At 48.0% G+C, this 18,242-nt stretch overlaps 1 protein-coding gene and 1 long non-coding RNA gene across 5 annotated transcripts in view; one reads left to right on the forward strand and one right to left on the reverse strand.

The window, feature by feature from the left end:
• Positions 1–14,769, forward strand: part of KIAA0586 (KIAA0586 ortholog) — a 194,526-nt gene extending 179,757 nt beyond the window's left edge. For 3 of the 4 annotated variants that reach the window (XM_076063801.1, XM_076063819.1, XM_076063814.1), the window contains 8 exons: positions 208–461; positions 1,348–1,424; positions 5,704–5,838; positions 6,755–6,929; positions 7,740–7,867; positions 8,019–8,088; positions 10,423–10,497; positions 11,151–14,769. In XM_076063801.1, the coding sequence (XP_075919916.1) occupies positions 208–461; positions 1,348–1,424; positions 5,704–5,838; positions 6,755–6,929; positions 7,740–7,867; positions 8,019–8,088; positions 10,423–10,497; positions 11,151–11,299 (1,063 nt within the window). In that variant the 3' untranslated portion in view covers positions 11,300–14,769. The remainder of the gene's footprint in view (positions 1–207; positions 462–1,347; positions 1,425–5,703; positions 5,839–6,754; positions 6,930–7,739; positions 7,868–8,018; positions 8,089–10,422; positions 10,498–11,150) is intronic. The other variant, XM_032948384.2, reaches the window with a different exon arrangement.
• Positions 14,692–15,705, reverse strand: LOC142922894 (uncharacterized). The gene is made up of 2 exons (XR_012940404.1): positions 15,621–15,705; positions 14,692–15,023 (listed from the first exon to the last, which is right to left on the reverse strand). It is a non-coding gene; the product is annotated as an uncharacterized LOC142922894 (long non-coding RNA).
• Between the last annotated feature and the right edge of the window lie 2,537 nt (positions 15,706–18,242).

Consider the following 18,242-nt stretch of genomic DNA (forward strand, 5'->3'; position numbering starts at 1 on the left):
GCGACTGCAAGCGTATGTATACACCACAGACATTGTGCTCCTGTGTGCGCGTATGTTAGGGAAACAAACGTGGCCGGCTGGTCGCGGCGCTGGCCTCCCACCCCCTCGTGTGCCGTGCCGGCCTTCATAGGCGCTGCTCGCTAACAGCACTTGCCCCGACAGTCCGTTAAAGTCTACACGGGGGATCTTTGTCTGTTGTGGGCACAGGGTGATGTCGGTGCAGCGCGAGGAGGAGCCCACGAGTCTGGTGGGGCCCCCAGTGCCCAGCCCGGTCCCCGTGACGCGGTCGCCAACGCCGCCACCGCCGCCGCCGTCCCCCTCGCTGTCCCCACGCTCGCCGCTGCCACGGGAAAACACCCCCAGCAGCTCGCTCATCTCCATCACCGAGACGGAAACCGGCGACAGGAACTTCTCTGACGGCGAGATCCTGGTCAGCTACAACCGTATCCTGGCGGCCCAAGGTGCCCGCACGCTCCCGTCACGTCACCTCGTGCGCACGGCACGCTCGGATCCCCGTGTCACCGTCCGTATCCATCTCCCAATAACGCGATCATTCGACCTTCGTTTAGAATTTCAAGAGAATCGTGGCTTTTATGCAAGACCATAGCAGTGCCTCTGTTGCTAAAAGCGTTTGTGTGTGTTAATCAGCTTCGCCATCTCCCTCGCCGATCCTGATGCCTATATATTTGGAGTTTGCATGATCTCCCCGTGGTCGCGTGGATTTTTCTGCGGTTCCTCCGGTTTTTCCCTCATTTAGAAACATGCGTTTAGAATATTTGGCTACTATAAGTTTCTACATGGTAAGCCACTTCGTTGAGCTATCATTGTAGCCAGGCTGCTTCTGAAAAAGAGCTATAGAGCTCAGTGGGCCTTACCTGGCAAAATATTTTGTTTTCATAGTTTTAGTTTTGAGCATATGCATGAAGTCCTCCCCATGCCATGTTGGTCATGGGGATTGATTGACCATACTTCACCACGCTGGTCAGTGGGGGTTGGTGAATGGGGGGGTGCAGAATCGGTTCATTTATCACTTGCCATAGATGTTAGCTGTGGCTGGAAATCAAACTCAGGTGGGTCACTGTAAAATTACTCATTTTAAATTCTTCATACTCCATGTAAATGCATCTCGCATTTACGAGATCCTGGTCAGCTACAACCGTATCCTGCATTTACACCAAATCAGCCAAGCATCATAGCTCCTAAGAGTAGTGGGATAAACTGCTGCGCAGCTGCCTTGCGTGAAGTTAAAATTTGGTCGAACAACTTTGAAATGGAAGCCCAACCTGGTTGTGAACGTTACCTGCAGTGACTGTGCTTTTGTTGTTACGTTTCTGTTTCTGCCCATAGCCCTGGCAGAGGAAGGAGTCACTTTGGTGAATGGTGTGCCCAACCTCTCCAACACCTTACACGACGTGCAGGACATGGTAAATCACCAGCGCGACATTTGTTTTGGTAATCGTGTGGTATTGTCCCTCTCCACCCCCCTACCCCGTGCCCAGTGTAAGCCACTGTATTTCAATAAAGTGCTGGCGCCCTCTGCTGGACCGAGCTCTTGAATGTGGCACACACGGTGGACAGCAGACTTGTTCCGTTGCATCATCGACCCATTCACGATGTTATGCTCGCGATGCACACGCATCAAATCGCGCGGGTAAGAATTGACTATTTAAGGTTCGTGCAAATTCTACACGAATTTGGCTCATTAAGTGAATGAGATGGAATAAACGAGACAGAAATTAAGCCGTCAAGAAACGAGGTATATGAGATGGATGGTCAAAACAAGACAAAGGTAATACATTCTTGAATGGAATCGCAACCCCCTGATTCTGGAAATCCATCGAGTCATCGGGTGGGTTTGGCTGTGGCGTTAACCACGTCATGCCCGGTAGACATCGCCCGGTGGGCTCGCACCGCGCTCAGAGCGTCGAGCCATTCATCGTTTGGTTGCTCATTTGTCCGGGGCACATTCGGTGAAATGACTCGCTGCTTTTCCCAAGCGAGGTTTAAACTAAACAAAACAATAGTTTTGTTTTAATAGCACATCTACTTGTAAACATTGAAGTGAAAAATAACTAAACGTGTGGCAAATTTCACGAGAGAATTGTTGTCCATGATGCACTCCGCTTTGGCATGCGCGGATCCGTACGTTTTGATATGACAAAATATTAAACAATCTCACGGATTGCGGCCGCTAACGGTGTATCAGCCTCAACAGCTGGAGTGGGATGCACGGTGATGGAATGGATAATTCTCTAACGTGTTATCATGAAATAGGACACTCTCAAGGGGACACTATCCCTGAATGTATTCAGGTTCAGTGTACGAATAACACGTTGGTTAACAAGCCGTGTATTTAGTTTGGCATAATAATTATTGTATGCATTTTATCCTCCGACCAGATGGCATTTTCTTGCCACCTTCATGTTTGAGCTGTCAGCTAATCGTTCCGCAGCTTGTCCACCAGGGGGCGAGTGATGAACACGCATGGCTAACATTCCTTTAAATATTTGCACAACAAAATATTTTTTATTCCACATCCTCCCTCACATCATACAATGCAACGTCCTGTCGTTCTGGACGGCATTCCCAGCGACGTTGACGGCATCATCAGGCACACCGGACTCACCAGAGCAGGCGGGGGTGGGGGGAACATGGCACAAGTCTAAAGAGCACTGCTATGCACAAGCCGGTCGTTGCCTTTGATAACGAGCTCATGATTAGCCATGTGACGATTCATCCCGCACAGCGAGTTGGTTAATTGTTATGATTTGGGTTTGCAATTCAATTGAAGAATGTAACTTTTTGTTGTTGTTTTAAAATGTACTGTCTTGTTTATGTAGGGTTGTTTACTCCACTGCTCTAAATGTAATTATCACAGTAATTGCATACATCAGACAGAATTAGCTTTTACATACGTGACTCGATGCAAGTGTCGTGCGTATATACATCTATTTATATATTTACATTATCTAACAAAAAACCCCTCTATTATGGATGATTATGGTCGCGAAAGCCTACGTGTTAAACTGACATCTATTTTGATCGATGGATCTTTACGATTTTATTTGTACAGCATTACTCTCTCTCCGTGGTTGGTGAATATCACCCAGGGTGCATCCTGTTCAATGATAGAAAATAAACTGTCTGGATACCAATCAAGTAATTTAAAACTGGTAGCCGGTCGGAATAGCCCTCCACCCACTTGCTGGAGTCGTGGTGTGCGATAACGAGAGTAATTGACACACAATTGTAGGGACACCACATTGATGATCGATTGCTCCTCCACGTTGCCTAGGGCCAAGTGAACGAAGGCCTCCCCATGCAATGTTGGTCACGGAGGTTGTCTGAACCATATTTCGCCGTGCTGGTTGGTGAAGGGTGGCCCTAGATGAATTCGGATATCACTCACCACTGATGTTATGACATCACCAGATACACAGCGCAATATGCGACCAACAACACCACTGCTGCACCCAACTAGGGCATGTCATCATCAGCATAGGTCAGTCCATTGCTGGATGAAGGCATGCCCACGACACCACCACCTGCTTTTTGTGTTTAGTTTGTTGTCCTTTCTCCCGCACCTCCGATTAGCACGGTTGGCTACGTAAGGTGCGAAATGAGTTTAACATACATACATAAAACAGTCACGCAATGACAATGATGCATGTACGTGTGTATGTTGAACTTCTTTCGCACCATATGTAGCCAACCGTGCCAATCGGGGGTGCGATGCACTCTCCCATGCACCTCGGGCTGGCAGGCCAGCGCGCTGCCGGTGGCTCGCTGGGCACAGGCCCTCTCCATCTGTCTCCCCTCCCCAGCTGATACTAAACCCTCCGGAAGCCCCCTGAGCAAACAGGAGTTTATTTTGGCTGCGGTGCTTTGAAGTGCCCCTCCAAACTCCCCACTTTGGTCCCCAGAGCAGTAAAAGGGCCGTTACCGGTGGGGCAGGGTCATTATTGTTACTGCCAGGCAGGACACAAACACCCTCTGACAATGCATTCGGGGCCGTGGTGTACTCCCGGTTACACCGTGCAATCCATGCAGCTGTGTTGTGGTTATTTATTTACTTTGTGATTTGTTACAATTTGCTCAAGATGGTCGAATCGGCCTTCCCGTAACATTGGACCCTTGTAAACGAGTGCACACAACTTAATTGTGTAATAAGTGATCTAGAAATTAATGGCCTCATAAAATATTTAGTCAACGACCAATTCTTATATAATCCGAGTGCAGAAATGCACAAGTGAAATTTATGAAAGGATGGTGAATAGTGATACCAATGCTAATGCTAAACTCCAATATGGCAGGGTTCGGTTGAGGGTAACCGGTGTGGAGGAACTCACATGTGCGCAGAAGAGTTGGGCATTGAGAACGTTTAAGCCGCAATCAAGTTACCATCTACATCGAATGCGGAATTCCATCCACCATTTATGCCACGTTGTCTTGGTCATTTACCACGACAGATGGCGAGTGCGGCAATATTGCTGCCACAGTCACCGCCGCAATAGTAAATAAGTAAATAATATTTCTGCAACAGGCACTGGTGCAATAATAAAGAAATAATATCGCTGCCGCGGTCACTGCCGTTAAGAGTGCAGTGCTTGCACGAATCCCCTCTCCGCTTCAGGGAGCGCATGCCAGCCGGAATCGGGATTGATTCTGGTGGACGGCTGTTAATGCTGCCTCCCGTCAAATCACCACTGTGACTGAAACCTCCTCTGACATTGCAGATAGCATTTCCAGAGACTTGCCATCCAGAAGGAAACACTCCTTCGAGAGGGAAACGCTTCCCCGTCTGCCCCTTCTCTGTGCTTTCTCGACTGTGGCACTTTGGAAAAACGTGTCGCACATTTGTTTAGAATGGGATTTGTCATTTATTATTGCAAACAGAATTGACTGACACGCACGGCTAATAATAACAACAATATGCACGTTGGTCACAAGCCTCAAGTGAAAGCAAGGATACCGTTATGTCCGGAAGCAAGAGTTATTTGTCTGAGCCCCATCCTTGCCAGCTGTGAGCCATTTCGGCCCGTCCATGAGACGTTTGGCAAACGGTCTGCCTCTGTGCAAAGCCAGAACAAAGTGTAAACATGTCTGGCTTTTCCTGCTGCTGGTTCGAGGAGTCTACGGTGGATGCGGGGGTGTGGGCAACCCCATTGGAAAGCATTTTATGGGATGCCTTTACTGGCTGTTAAAGCCTTGCAAACTGAACTGGAAAATCAACACTAAAAGGCAGCATTGTATCTGTCGCCTCTCTGGTAATGTAAACTGCCTGCCCCTAAAGAGGTGGTGCAAGTAGTAAAACCTCATTTTAATTGGGATTGCCTTCACAGCACTCTAATGTATAAATTGTGAACAATGTACGTCCTCTAATGGGAAACCATTCATTGAGCTTCATATAAAGGGTGTGCGTGCAGTGTGTCCGTCACACTTGAGGTGCGTGCCATGTGTGACGCTATATTGGCTTTACCTTCACGAGCCTTCTAATGGTGATTTTGTATTAACAGTAAAGGCCACTTTGTTTATGGTCTCCACTGTGTAAAGGGCCGCACCTTGTTTGTGTGCATCGTTGAACATTTTTTGTTTGGCTTGGGCACAGCTGTTGCAGCGCTGATGAGACCCAAAGGATTGGCGCATGTGCTCATAGCTGCTGCTCTGAGCCAAACATTTGAGACGTCCACTCGTGTCTTACAGGACTTCGATCCTCCGAGTGAAGGTCAGGTGGTCAGACAGCCACCCTGGGGAGCTCACAGGGACCCCGTGCTCTCCATGATGGTCAGCACGAAGCAGAAGCCAGTGGAAGGCTTCCCTATCCACTACCGGCCAGAGGTAGGCCGCTTCCACCAAGTGCGAGTGACGGGCGGTGAGAGCACCGCACGTTGTGCCATCCCGTCTCACATTCACTGAGAGAGGCTGACGCCACTTAGAAACGTAGGCTTGAGTGACTTAGGGGTCAGATCACTGACCTTGCACGACTGAGATCTTGGGATTGAATCCAGGTAGCCACTCGTAACAAATTGAGTGTCTCAGGCTAGTCACCGATAACTGCTTGGAAAAATATAATATTAAATTAGGATTTTCAACTAATTTGGCATATTACGGCGATCAGACATTAACACCTTTTTTTGATGGACTTTTTTTCATCTCATGGCGTGATGCCTATAACACAATGTAATACAAATTAAGGGGAAATAAATAAACATGACATAATAACGAACATTAAAAACATTGTGTTGAATGCGAACAGCAAGCTTTTTTTAATATTTTACATGCACACTATTTAATACAACATACTATGCAATGTACATAGTTGACCAAAGGACTATCGGTTGCAAAGGTACCAACCCTGCACTTCCGATTAGCACGGTTGGCTACGTACGGTGCGAAAGAAGTTCAGCATACATATATACAAACGTACACAACTGTTGGCTGCTCGGTGGAGCGAACACTTTCGTCGGCCGAGGGATCTCATCAATCTGCGTACATGCATGCGTGCGTGCACTCAGGGGCGGAGCCAGGCTTTTCAGCCCGGGGTGACATTCAACAAATTTTAATTTCAAGAATGATTAGAGAGTCAGGCTGTTGAACTAGACGCCATCGGTTGGCGACACACTCTGACAATGCAGTTGCACGGAGCCCGCCAGACCGAGTGTCGTACACTTATACGCAGAATGTCACCCCTGTCACCCCCCCTGGCTCCGCCCCTGCGTGCACTGTGCGTGTGTTTGCTCCTACGGTTTGATAGAGCCCGGATGACGAAGAGGACGAGGGGAGTGTTGGGGAGCTGAGCGAGGGCCAGAGGCCCAAGCTGACGTCCGTTGCGGAGACCGTCATGACGGGGCACTCGCGCTACGGCGTCGTTGCCGCGCGCCAGGCGGTCGACGCGGGGAGACGCTCGCCCGGCGAACGTGGTTCAGACGGTGGGCACTGCCAGCTGCTCACTGCACCAGCACCAACCACTGCCACCACCATCATCAATACTTGGTGTCAGCGACCAAAACGTTCAATTAAAAAATTAAGAGTTGGCAGGGCTGTGAGAGATTGCGATGGCTTGGTGAGGCTTTCATCTGGTGGTGGATTGACCATGGGTGATGGTGACCCACAGCTGATTTGTAAAAATAGTACATAAGGCCTTCCCATGCAACGTCAGTCTTAGGGGTTGTTTGACCATGCTTTACCATGCTAGTCAGTGCATGTTAGTTTAAATGTCACTAGCCACTGGTGGTGTTCGCCGTGATTCTTGCTGGCTTCATAGCACAGTGCACTCTCCCCCAGAACTCTGCTCTCTCTGATCAAAAGTAGAAGACAATAAACTTGTTTGCACTAAACATTCCCTCGAAGTAGACATAGTCCAGTGACGAGTCTTTAATTCACACAGTTTGCTCCTTTGAAACGGAATGTAGGGTCATTGCAAAGAAATTGCCCCAAAGTTTGTTTTAAGAAGGCTTCTACCGTACCCTAATATATACCACTGGTCTTTTGGGATTCATCCTGGCAAAAGATTGTTAGCAACTCTTAAAATTGATGGCAGGCCTGAAATCAATTAGCGGCACAGGGGATTAAATAACAACGTGTAAATATTATGGGCAGGTTGAACCACTCCGTGGTCAAGCAACCCGAGCTTATTTGGACAAAACGTGCACATTCAATGAAGATGTTTATGTTACGCTGGAGATTGAACGACGCGCTTGAATTTCTTTCTGCATTCCGGCCGCCCGTGGTACCGCCAGCAGGGGTGGGCCCCGAGGACGGCGCCGGCAGCGTGGGGCCCATGTCGCTGCGGGACCTGGGCTCTCGATCGAGCGGCACTCGACGGCCGAGGCAACGCAGCCCCGAGCGGCAGCCCCCTGCGCCGCGGGTACGACGGGCGCACCTCTCCCACCTGTCCCACCTGTCCCACCTCTCCCACCTGTCCCACCTCTCCCACCTGTCCCACCTGTCCCACCGGTGCCGTGAACGTTTGTTGGCTTGGCCGCGCCTGAGCGCTGACCGCGTTTTTTGTTTGTCAGCCTCGAGAGCTGCCCAGAAGCAGAGTCATCCACGTGGGACGGCGAGAGGAGACGGCCACCACCACATCTGGTCAGTTCATCAGCGAGTTCTCTTTGATGACGAGAGTTCATTGATTCAGGTTTCCTTTGAAAAATTCACTCGTGGTGTTAAAGGTAATTGATTTTTTATATTTGTAAGAGATTTTTTTTTCTCTTGCATCATTAGCATTGAAATGTGACGTGAGCTCTGCAAATGCTATGCTGATGGTTAGTTGAGAACTAGACTGTAGAATTATATAATATATTTGGTATACAAAAATAAGGTGATTTAACAAATCTAATTGATCAATGTAACGGCCATCACGTGCCTATAACGGAACATGTGGCTACGTGATTAAACTGCCTGCATTTATTATTATCATTTATTAGTCTACATGCATTGAGCAAATACAGTGGTACCTCGGAGATCGAACTTAATTCGTTCCAAAACCGTGTTCGAACACCGAATCAATTTTCCCCATAAGAATGAATAGAAATATCATTAATTGGTTCCCCACCCAAGGATGCTCCTATTATGGGCCATTTTTACACAAAGTTTACAATATTAAAATACAGTACAGTACATAAAAGCATACAAAAAACAAGAAACACAGTTATAATTAATAGAATAAATGAACATTGAACTTCACTTTACCTGTAGTAAGGAGAGTGGATGGCTTGAGTGGAAGGTGGTGAGGAGGGGAGGAGGTGTCAGTGTTGCTTGTAAGGGGAGTCCCCCTCCATAAACACGTTGGGTAACTGCCCTTCTGGGGTTCTTTCTTTTTTTTGCCTTTTTTCGAGCACTAACTGTGATTCACTTGAGGGCCTTTTTACTAAAAACTTATCAAGAGAGGATTGTTTCTACCTCCGTTTTAAGATGTTTCTGAAATGACTCATTGCATTATCATTATAAAAATCGCCTACTCTGCTGGCTACTGCCTTATCTGAATGATATTTTTTCTACAAAATTGTGTAACTCAGCCTATTTTGCCACCTTTGAAAAAAGGCTTTCGTGTAGAGTTTTTTAAAGTTGGAAATTACCTGTTGGTCCATGGGCTGGATGAGAGGAGTCGTATTGGGGGACAGGAACTTTACAGTGATAAAGGACGAGAGAGCTACGCGTAAACTGGGTCATCCGCCTTTGTCTCGGTCGCCCTGGCTACGCGTCTCGGCCCAAACCGGTTCTTTCCATTTGTTCGACCTCCGAATTTTTGTTCGATGTCCAGGGCAAAAAAATGGTCGAAAATTTTGTTCGATCACCGAATTGTTCGAGTTCTGGGGCGTTCGATCTTCGAGGTTCTACTGTACGTTTTTTTCATGAGCCCTGATACTACCTTCACACAGGAACATATGTATATAGCGGGAAGATATTTTTGGACAATGCCCCGTCTTAGAACAGAGAGTAATATGTAACAAGGAATTATCTCTACTGCCTGCTCTGAAGGAGGGCTATTGCCCAAGACATCAGCCTACTGTGTGTATATATTTTTTTATAAAACTATGTTAATAGAAAACTTTTGAGTTTTATTATTTGTGCTTTCTTATTTTACCAATGAAGTCCATCAGTTGCATCCCTTCTGAATTTAAGATGCCATTGCACATTTTGTTGTATTGCTCACTTGTTTTAAATGAGTTCTACAGGCTAAAACATAATATATATATTAACATTGTGCTTATGGAGCTTGTTTTAAATGAGCTTCCGCAGTTGGTTACATCATCGATGGTAATTCATAACCTTCCACTCAAGTGAGCTCAGTTGACCGCACCCACCGTGAGTCTTCTGGGATAGTGTCCTGGGGATTTGCGAGCGATCTCCAGCTCGCTCCTACCCTCCTGCTTCTGGCAGCGTTTGATTGACCGTGTGAGCTTCCAGATTTGCGTGGTGAGGGCAAGGCCAAGGTGCAGTTGGAATCATTCACAACTTGCAAAACACCCCGTTTGCTCCGTTTTTTGTATCAGTTTATTGTCAGCTTGACCTGTGAGCTCCAAATTGCTCTCCTCCGGTGAACCATGCGGCCTAACGAAGGTTGCGAAATGCTTTACCTTAAAATTATAATAATTGCCTTAATTATCCGGATCCTAAGCTTTGTCTTGTTTTGTCTCGGGACAATCCTCTGCAGCTTGGCACAACGGGCATTTGGTCGAGGAAAAACATTCAGGAAGTGACAAATTGACCTTTTTAGCGATTGCACGTAATTAGTCGCGACACCAGCAATACAAAGGCACAACTCTTGCGAACTTTTCGTCACGGGATCTTTTTACGTCCACGCAAAAATTAGCCGATCGTTGAAAAGTAACGAGCGGGGTCAACGAGTAGCTGCGCTCGAGCTCTGGTAGCGTCCCGCGGTTGTGGCGGTCACGGACGAACTGTGTTTCCGTTCCGCAGGAGCAGAGGAGTTGGCCTCGGGGGACCTTTGCCGCACCGTGGTGGAGCCTGGCCGCTACCTGCACGGCGCTGCAGGCACGGCCCGCCCACCCCCACCGCTCTGCGCTCGTAACATCTCGCCGCTCACGTTAAATTTAAGCGTCCCTCTCAGGCAGAGAAACACAAGAGGTTTTAAAGGTTAACCCTTGGGTTAGCTTTGCTTAAATTGACTGTCGAGGCTTTCTGCTTGGGTAGTTTGATTGCAAAGAGGGGGGGGGGTGTTGGGGGAGGATTTAAATTGCTGCCTTGATTTGCAGCTCGGCGTGAAACGGCGCACCGAGTAAGAAGCGACGTTTGCGCTTGTGATGCGTGCCTTGAAGTGTGCTTTGTGAGAATCTGTTATTTGCCACTCACACACATTACATTTCATAATATATGCTGTTAAATTTAGCCGAAGGGAGCCAACAACTGCACAAAAAAGACGACTAAATTAGAAACAATGCAAACGAGACAGCAACATTGAGACCAAAAAAAATCTATTGATTCTCGAATCGAACCGTGAACCAGAATTGTAAAAATTCCTGGAATCACTTCATGGGGGGGGGGGTAGACTCCTTCCATCATTACACGCTTGACTGGAGCCCTGCAAATACACTTGGCTTAACCACAAGCAGTGCACGGCTCGAGAATGAGTCAAACCCCAACACCACCCCTGTGCTGACAACCTGTGCTGGACGTCTGTGTGGCAGGAGACTCCCGGCAAGTTGGCGGGCGGCCGAGCGGTGCCGCGCAGGCGCCCGCGTCTGCGCCGGGGATACGGCGGCGCGATGAGGGCGGGGACAGCGGCAGCGAGGACACGCTGCAGGACGTATCCGAGGGGTCCCTGCGGGGCACGTAGCGCTCCCTCGGGGCGACGTGGGGCCCCCCACGGCGATCCCCGAGCCTCGCGGGCAGCGCCGCTGTCGAACTACGACCACGTCGCGTTGAGCGTTTGAAAGGCGATCGAAGTGCACTTGAGGCACACTTGAAGTGCACTTGAAGTGGCAGCCGATGGTGCTTGTTGTGGGCTTTAGACTAGGGGTCAGGAACATATGGCCCGCTGACCAAATATGACCCTTGGCCACATGAGGCCTCCCACTTATAAATGGCCCACAAACGATTTTTTATCCATCGCTTCGAACATCTTAGCCACAAAAATCGGGTACTTGAGGGAAATATTTCCAACTTGGCAGTGCACACTGTTTCAGATTTCAGCACGTTCAATCAACTTCTGTCACTGCAGGGGCATCAGCGATAGAAGCGACTGTGGTGTGTGTTCATGTGTGGCCCCCGCCAAAGGGATTTTAAAGTCCTACTTCAGCCATGTAAGGAGAAAGTCCTGCACTCCTGGTTTATAGCATGAAACACTGCAATGTTAAATAGATTGAGCTCCAAATATGTGCATTGAGATGCAAGTTAAGGAAGATGTGTACAGGAAATATTCCATCCAAAATTAAATGCAACGTGCTTAGTTGACATTCTTTCATGAGGATTAAAGCATATTCGTCTTTTACAAATCACCCTCAAAAAAGGGATTAAAGTAATGTTTGGCCACTTGAAGGCATTTTTTCTACCAATGGACGTCATTTTAGACATTTCTCCATCTTTCTTGGTTCTTTCGGTAATGTCACGTAGAAGGGAAACAAATAATAAAAATATAAAACAATAAAATTCTCACGACGTTTCGACTGCAACACAAGCAATCATCATCAGGTGTGCAAACCACAACAAGAAAATTTGTTGTGGTTTTCACACCTGATGATGAATGCTTGTGTTGCAGTCGAAACGTCGTGAGAATTGTATTGTTTTATATTTTTATTATTTTATTGTTTCCCTTCTACGTGACTTTATCGAAAGAACCAAGAATATGAATCCCTGCAGTCACGAAAGCTTTAAATCAAAATTTCTCCATCTATTTAAACAGTTTAATCAGGATAACAAAATACTATCCAGTGTCAATCGTTGGAAGGCCTCCCATACCCATGTTGGTCATGGGGCTTGTTTGACCATACTTGACTACATTGGTCAATGTGGCTCTATGAAAGGGGGCTGGGGGGGGGAGGTGCATGGCTGGTTCAGATGTCACTCCACTCATGTTCGCCATGGCTAGGAATTGAACTCAGGTCGCTGGGTTTATGGTGCAGTGCGCTGACTCCTGTGCCACCCAATTCAAATATCACTTTAGACATCACTGATTCCTGCCCTAAATGTTGTGTTTGTGTTGGGTTCCCTTCAGTGAAAATTTTGGCATTTGGTGCCGCATTTTTCAGGATATAGTAGTTTAACCGGTGCACTAATGGTGACTGGCGTTAGACCACATTATTTGCTATATCACATTGGCAAACATGTAATTGCAGTTGAAGTCCACACCGCATACTGTTCTTTCACACGCAGCAGCAGTCTTGATGCATTTAAGAGATTATTGCGAGACCAAAGGTTTGTGCCCTGGTTTCGTGCCGTTTCTTTATATTTTTTAAGTCTTGCATTATTGCTTGTCAATTTGAAACGTTGATCTGCCATGCGGCGACTTAGCCTAATGCTGTTTTACGAATTTTTTTTGCAAAGCTACATTGCCGATAAGCATTTAAAATTGCCACGTAATAATGAAAATTCTGTGAAATAAGGAACACGTGCCAGCCCTGCTCGTAGGGGGGGTAGCCAACAAAAGCTTTCTACCTGGAGCTCCCTTCTCAGACCCCCGTTCGCTGCACGGCATTATTTCACAGGACCAGGTTGGGTATAGTCGTTTGAATGCAACATTGATTAATATTAAATTACCGTTCTTTGTCAGTCAGTTTCTAGATAAAGGCCTCACCTCCCCTCTCCAGGCTGTGCTGGTCATTTAGTCCTGCCTCACAATACTTCATCACTTGGTGTTGAGTGGGAATGGGTAGTTACGACCAGATCTGATATCATTTAGAACTCTTAACTCGGGTTGGAAGGCTCGTAGCACAGTGTGCTGACCACTGCGCCACCACTCCAACCCTGAATCCCACGTTAGCCATTGTTGTACGTTGCGCCAGTCATTAATGCAGTTCGTTAGCAAGGTTTACCTCTTCGCCGTCATCAACTGCATTTGGCAGCATCATTGAAAACCTCGTCGCTGTGAAATTCCATGGCGGTCGTCATCAGCTGTATTTGGCAGCATCATTGAAAACCTCGTCGCTGTGAAATACCATGGCGGTCGTCATCAGCTGTATTTGGCAGCATCATTGAGAACCTCGTCGCTGTGAAATTCCATGGCGGGGTCGTGGGTTATATGAACAGCTGTGGCGGATTACGGTGCGCCGCTGCCGCTTGCGGCTGCCTCTCCCATTTCTCAGGAAAACCAACTGATTGATCAGTCACACGTGGCTGTGAGTGTTTTGAATGGAGTGTTCTGTGTGCTGTTGTTGCTCCAGGATTGGGTTTGCCGGGAGGTTGTTTGAACACACACGGTGCCGTGTGGGAATAAGGAGGCTGTGTATAATCCCTCTTTTATAACACTAAAAGCAAAACACATATTACTTCGTGAATTTTGTACATGTGAATGATTACTCCTGGCAATGCTGACATGTTCTACATTCCTCAGCCTTAACACAAAACACTTCTAATAGCTTTACACAATAATATTCAAGCACTGATCCTAATTTAGGCATTGGCAGAGGTGGGTTTTGTCGATTATTGACAGTTAATCGGTCTGATCGATTGGAAAGAGTTTGATCGCTTTTGGAGAAAAATGTATTTCTGTCGATGCATGAAATCAGCTCTGCTATTGTTTTCTCTTAAGCCATTGCTTGTGCAAGTCAGTCTTAGCACAGGGTCCATTCTGTGCAAGGCAATCTAACACAGGGGGGTACTTGAAGGCTATATGATTTCACCCAGCAATGTAGCTATTGAGTGTGCAGGCGGTGTACATGCACCACAACCCATGGGCCGAAGGAGCCTGGGCTCCAGACAAGGGGCCCCCTTACATTGCTTGCTCCAGGGCTCATGCCAACCACAATACGCCACTGGCTTCACCCGCAAGCGTACAACCATTCCATTGGCTCACATTGGTTACCGAACTTCGCCTGCGACGGCTGTTTTAAAAGCAATGTCCATGATCTATGCAAGTGATATGTCATATACAGGCTGAAGCGTAGAACCACAATACAAAGGGTTCTACACACTGGCCACCTCTTGGTCTACATTCTTTTTTGTTTCGAAGAAGAGTGATCGTTGCTGTGTTTTGCTCACAACGGTTTACAGTTTGTTTGTTGCGTGTGTGTGAAAAAAAAAACCAATGCGTGTGCTCGTAATTAAACTTTTATTTATGTTTAAATTTTGATAAAGTTTTCACGATAAAAACGTGTTGACTGTCTTTTTTTCTACTACAGAGTACATGCTGAGCTTACATTTTTGCGCGTGTTGTTCCGGTGTGTCTTAAGACTACGTTTGACTCGCAAGACAGCAGTCTCAAATTCTTTCACTTTATTTTGATCCGTGATGTCAGATATGGGATTTTGTGCGACCTCACTGGCGCCGTGCGGATCCCAACAGACGCGATACACCACGAGCCTTCGTCACTTTGGGTTCAGCGTTGGTGGTCGGTGACCCGTTGTCTGTAACCGACAGGTTTACGATTGGAGGGTGAGTAATGGTTGGCTGTAATCAGTGGTGGGTAGCTATGTGGATGATTTGTAGTTTTGAATGGTGGTGGTGGTTGGTGGGTGGGTATATTTACAGATCTAAAAAAAAAACATGAATAGTATTGGTCGTGAAAGCCTCCGTGTTAAACTGGGCGGGTGGGTAGTTAATGTTTGGTTGGTGATTTTGATGAGTAGTTAGTTGAGGGTGGTGAGTTATTGTTTGTGAGTGGTCAATGAGGAATAGCATAATGACACGAACTCTCTCCTGAAGCCCCCTCGCGGCTAGCAGACCTCGAAATTTGCATTTAACTCCCGAACATATGGAAGTCATACGCAAGAAGAGAATATTGTAGATGGTCGGTGGCTGATGGTTGGTTAAGTGTTGAGTGGTCGATTGTTGGTGGGTGATTGGTGAACGCTCGTGGTTGCAGACGGCGGGCGGTTCGCGAGTGGTTCAGTAGTTGTGGATGACGGGGTGGGGGGTGGATGGTGAGTGGGTGAGTGGATGGGTGTGTGGCTGGGTGGTTGGGTTTGGGAGGGCGGTAAATTGCCCGCACTTCAAAGCTTCACCTGGGGGCCAGCACGCTGGCACGGCGGGCGGGGGGGGGGGCGCCGTGATTGCGGGCCGAGGGAGAGTGGTTTCCCCCCCCCCCCCCCCCCTCTTGGTTCTTTGCGCTCGGCATTGTGCTGCACAAATACAACACGCGGCAGGTACGGGGCGGCGGCGAGGCGCGCAATCCGATGGCGACCGAGACGGGGCCTCCTTCCTCCTGAACGCGCCTCGTTCAAAAGGCGGTCTGCGGAGTTGTGTGCGTTGCATTATCTGCGCCCGTAACCAAAGAGCGCGTGAACATTCAGTCCCCGCGTGCTTTGCACGGTTTTAAAACCGCTCCGACCGCCGTGGTGGCGCCGAGTTAGCCCCGCGCTTGATCGAGTGACAGCGCAAATCCATTGAGTGCCGAGCACTGGACGTGGTTTTATTTATCTGAGCCACCTTTAATCAACGCGGGTTGAGTTTGCGTCGAGGAATTGTGGTGGCGAGACCCCGAGCGAGAGCGCGTGCCAGCGGGCAGGGAGAGCGCGCGATATGTCCCCGTCGTGTCGTGCCGACCCCTGGCGCAGGGAGTGGCGGACCCGAGCAGCCATCCCCACAGCGCTGCTTTGGGGTTCGAGCAATTAGGGGCTCAGGATCACGGTAATTGTGGATGAATGTGGCTCACCTCGGCGCCACGGCATCGGCCGCAGCAGCCGCAGCCATTTACCAACGTCGCAGTGTTGGGAGACTCGCGATGAAGAGGGCACATTTTGTTTCGCAATAAGTTTCCCCTAATTCGGTTCAGATGATACCGCCCAATATTTAATTGCTTGTTTCGTAATTAATGCCTTGCCATACCTGTCAACCCATACGGTTTCCGCCGTGTTCTTGTACATGGAAATTGAGATTTCAGGTCCATACGGCGTATAGCCGTTTCAATACGGGCACATTTTTTTAAAAATCTATTTGTGTTTCTGCCTTGTGATGGGACTTTGTAGAATGAACGTTCAGATTTATAAGGGGCACGGGGTGACCAATAAGGTCTGAATTGGTCTGGAATAAATTGGCAATGATAGGGGTTGACAGGTACACGATGCGTTCAATATGGTAATACATTCATCATACTTTTGATTTATTTTACGGCTCTTTACAATCATGAACAAAGGCCTCTAGGATTACCAGCCTCTTGTTTACTACGGACATCAGGGGCTCGTTGCGACCACAATAACAAGAAGAGCTATTGTTTTTTTTTATTCGGTAAAAGATAAATATATATGTAACCCCTCTCACTGTTTCAAGAGGGCGCAAAGCAACGGCGGTGAGCACGAGACGGTAGTGGCCCTCGACCCGGAACGTCGCACAGCAGGCGGATTCGGAGCTGCAGGTCGCCGACTTCTAATCGAGATAGAATCAAAACGAGTTCATCCTCGAAGAATCCGATGAAGATGCTATATTAGCTCTTTCACAACACAGGTAAATGTTTGTGGGTGTTAGATCGCGTAAATATATAAATGTGTCGTTAAATCCGCCACCACCCGACATTTAATTGGTAAGGGTTTTGATTTAAAGCTTTCGTGACTGCAGGGATTCATATTCTTGGTTCTTTCGGTAAAGTCACGTAGAAGGGAAACAATAAAATAATAAAAATATAAAACAATAAAATTCTCACGACGTTTCGACTGCAACACAATCATCATCAGGTGTGAAAACCACAACAAGACAATTTGCAGTCGCAACGTCGTGAGAGTTTTATTGTTTTATATTTTTATTATTTTATTGTTTCCCTTCAACGTGACTTTACCGAATGAACCAAGAATATGAATCTTTATATTAGCAATCTTTGTTGTTATAAACGTCCAGCGGGCGGGGGGGGCGTTGTCAGAACGTTGCAACAACAACAACAAACACGAAGACACGAGGGCGGTGCAGGGTAGAGGGGAACACGCCAAACAGATTGCGGTCGTCGTCCGATTGAAGGTTTAAGCGGGCAAGCAGCCCATCGAGGTTAGGGGATGGACGAGGGTGAGCAGCTGTGTGTACAGCGTGGCCTACGACGTACAATGTTTACAACTGTGGGGGATCGCCATCGCGATGATGATTAGACATCAAAGCGAAGTTGAACAGTTTGCATTTAAGCTTCAGCCCCGTCTTGCAAACGATTAACTTACCGCGAATCAACGCGGCTTACATTTACAGCCGTCCTAATGTTTGTGTTCATTTATTTGTGGAGCTGGCAGGAGGAACCGCCGGAGCTCTCGCGAGACCTCACCAATGTCGCGTGACGTCATAACCCGCACCCTCCACTCCAGCGTCTCATGACGTCATCACTCCCTGTCGTCCACCCCACCCCTGTCGCGTGACGTCAACCCCCCCTCCCGCGTCTGCTGACGTCACCGACTCCTCACCAGCGTGACGTCGTCCTCTGCTTCAAACTCACCGGTGTCGCGTGACGTAATAACTCCCATTTTTCCTCTCTGCCTTCTGCGTCCCATGACGTCAACCTCCTCCTTACACCACCCCAGCCTTGCGTGACGTCAGTAGTCTCCCCAGAAGCCCGGGGGTCTCTGAGGTCATCAGCCCCCTCCCCTTCCACCGCAGCCCAATCAACCCCGCCCCTCCACCTCGACACAATGACGTGACGTCATAACCCCCAACCC

This window comes from Petromyzon marinus, chromosome 6 (assembly GCF_048934315.1).
Source record: "Petromyzon marinus isolate PM22_M1 ecotype Great Lakes invasive population chromosome 6, UKy_Petmar_22M1.pri1.0, whole genome shotgun sequence".
Classification (NCBI taxonomy): domain Eukaryota; kingdom Metazoa; phylum Chordata; class Hyperoartia; order Petromyzontiformes; family Petromyzontidae; genus Petromyzon; species Petromyzon marinus.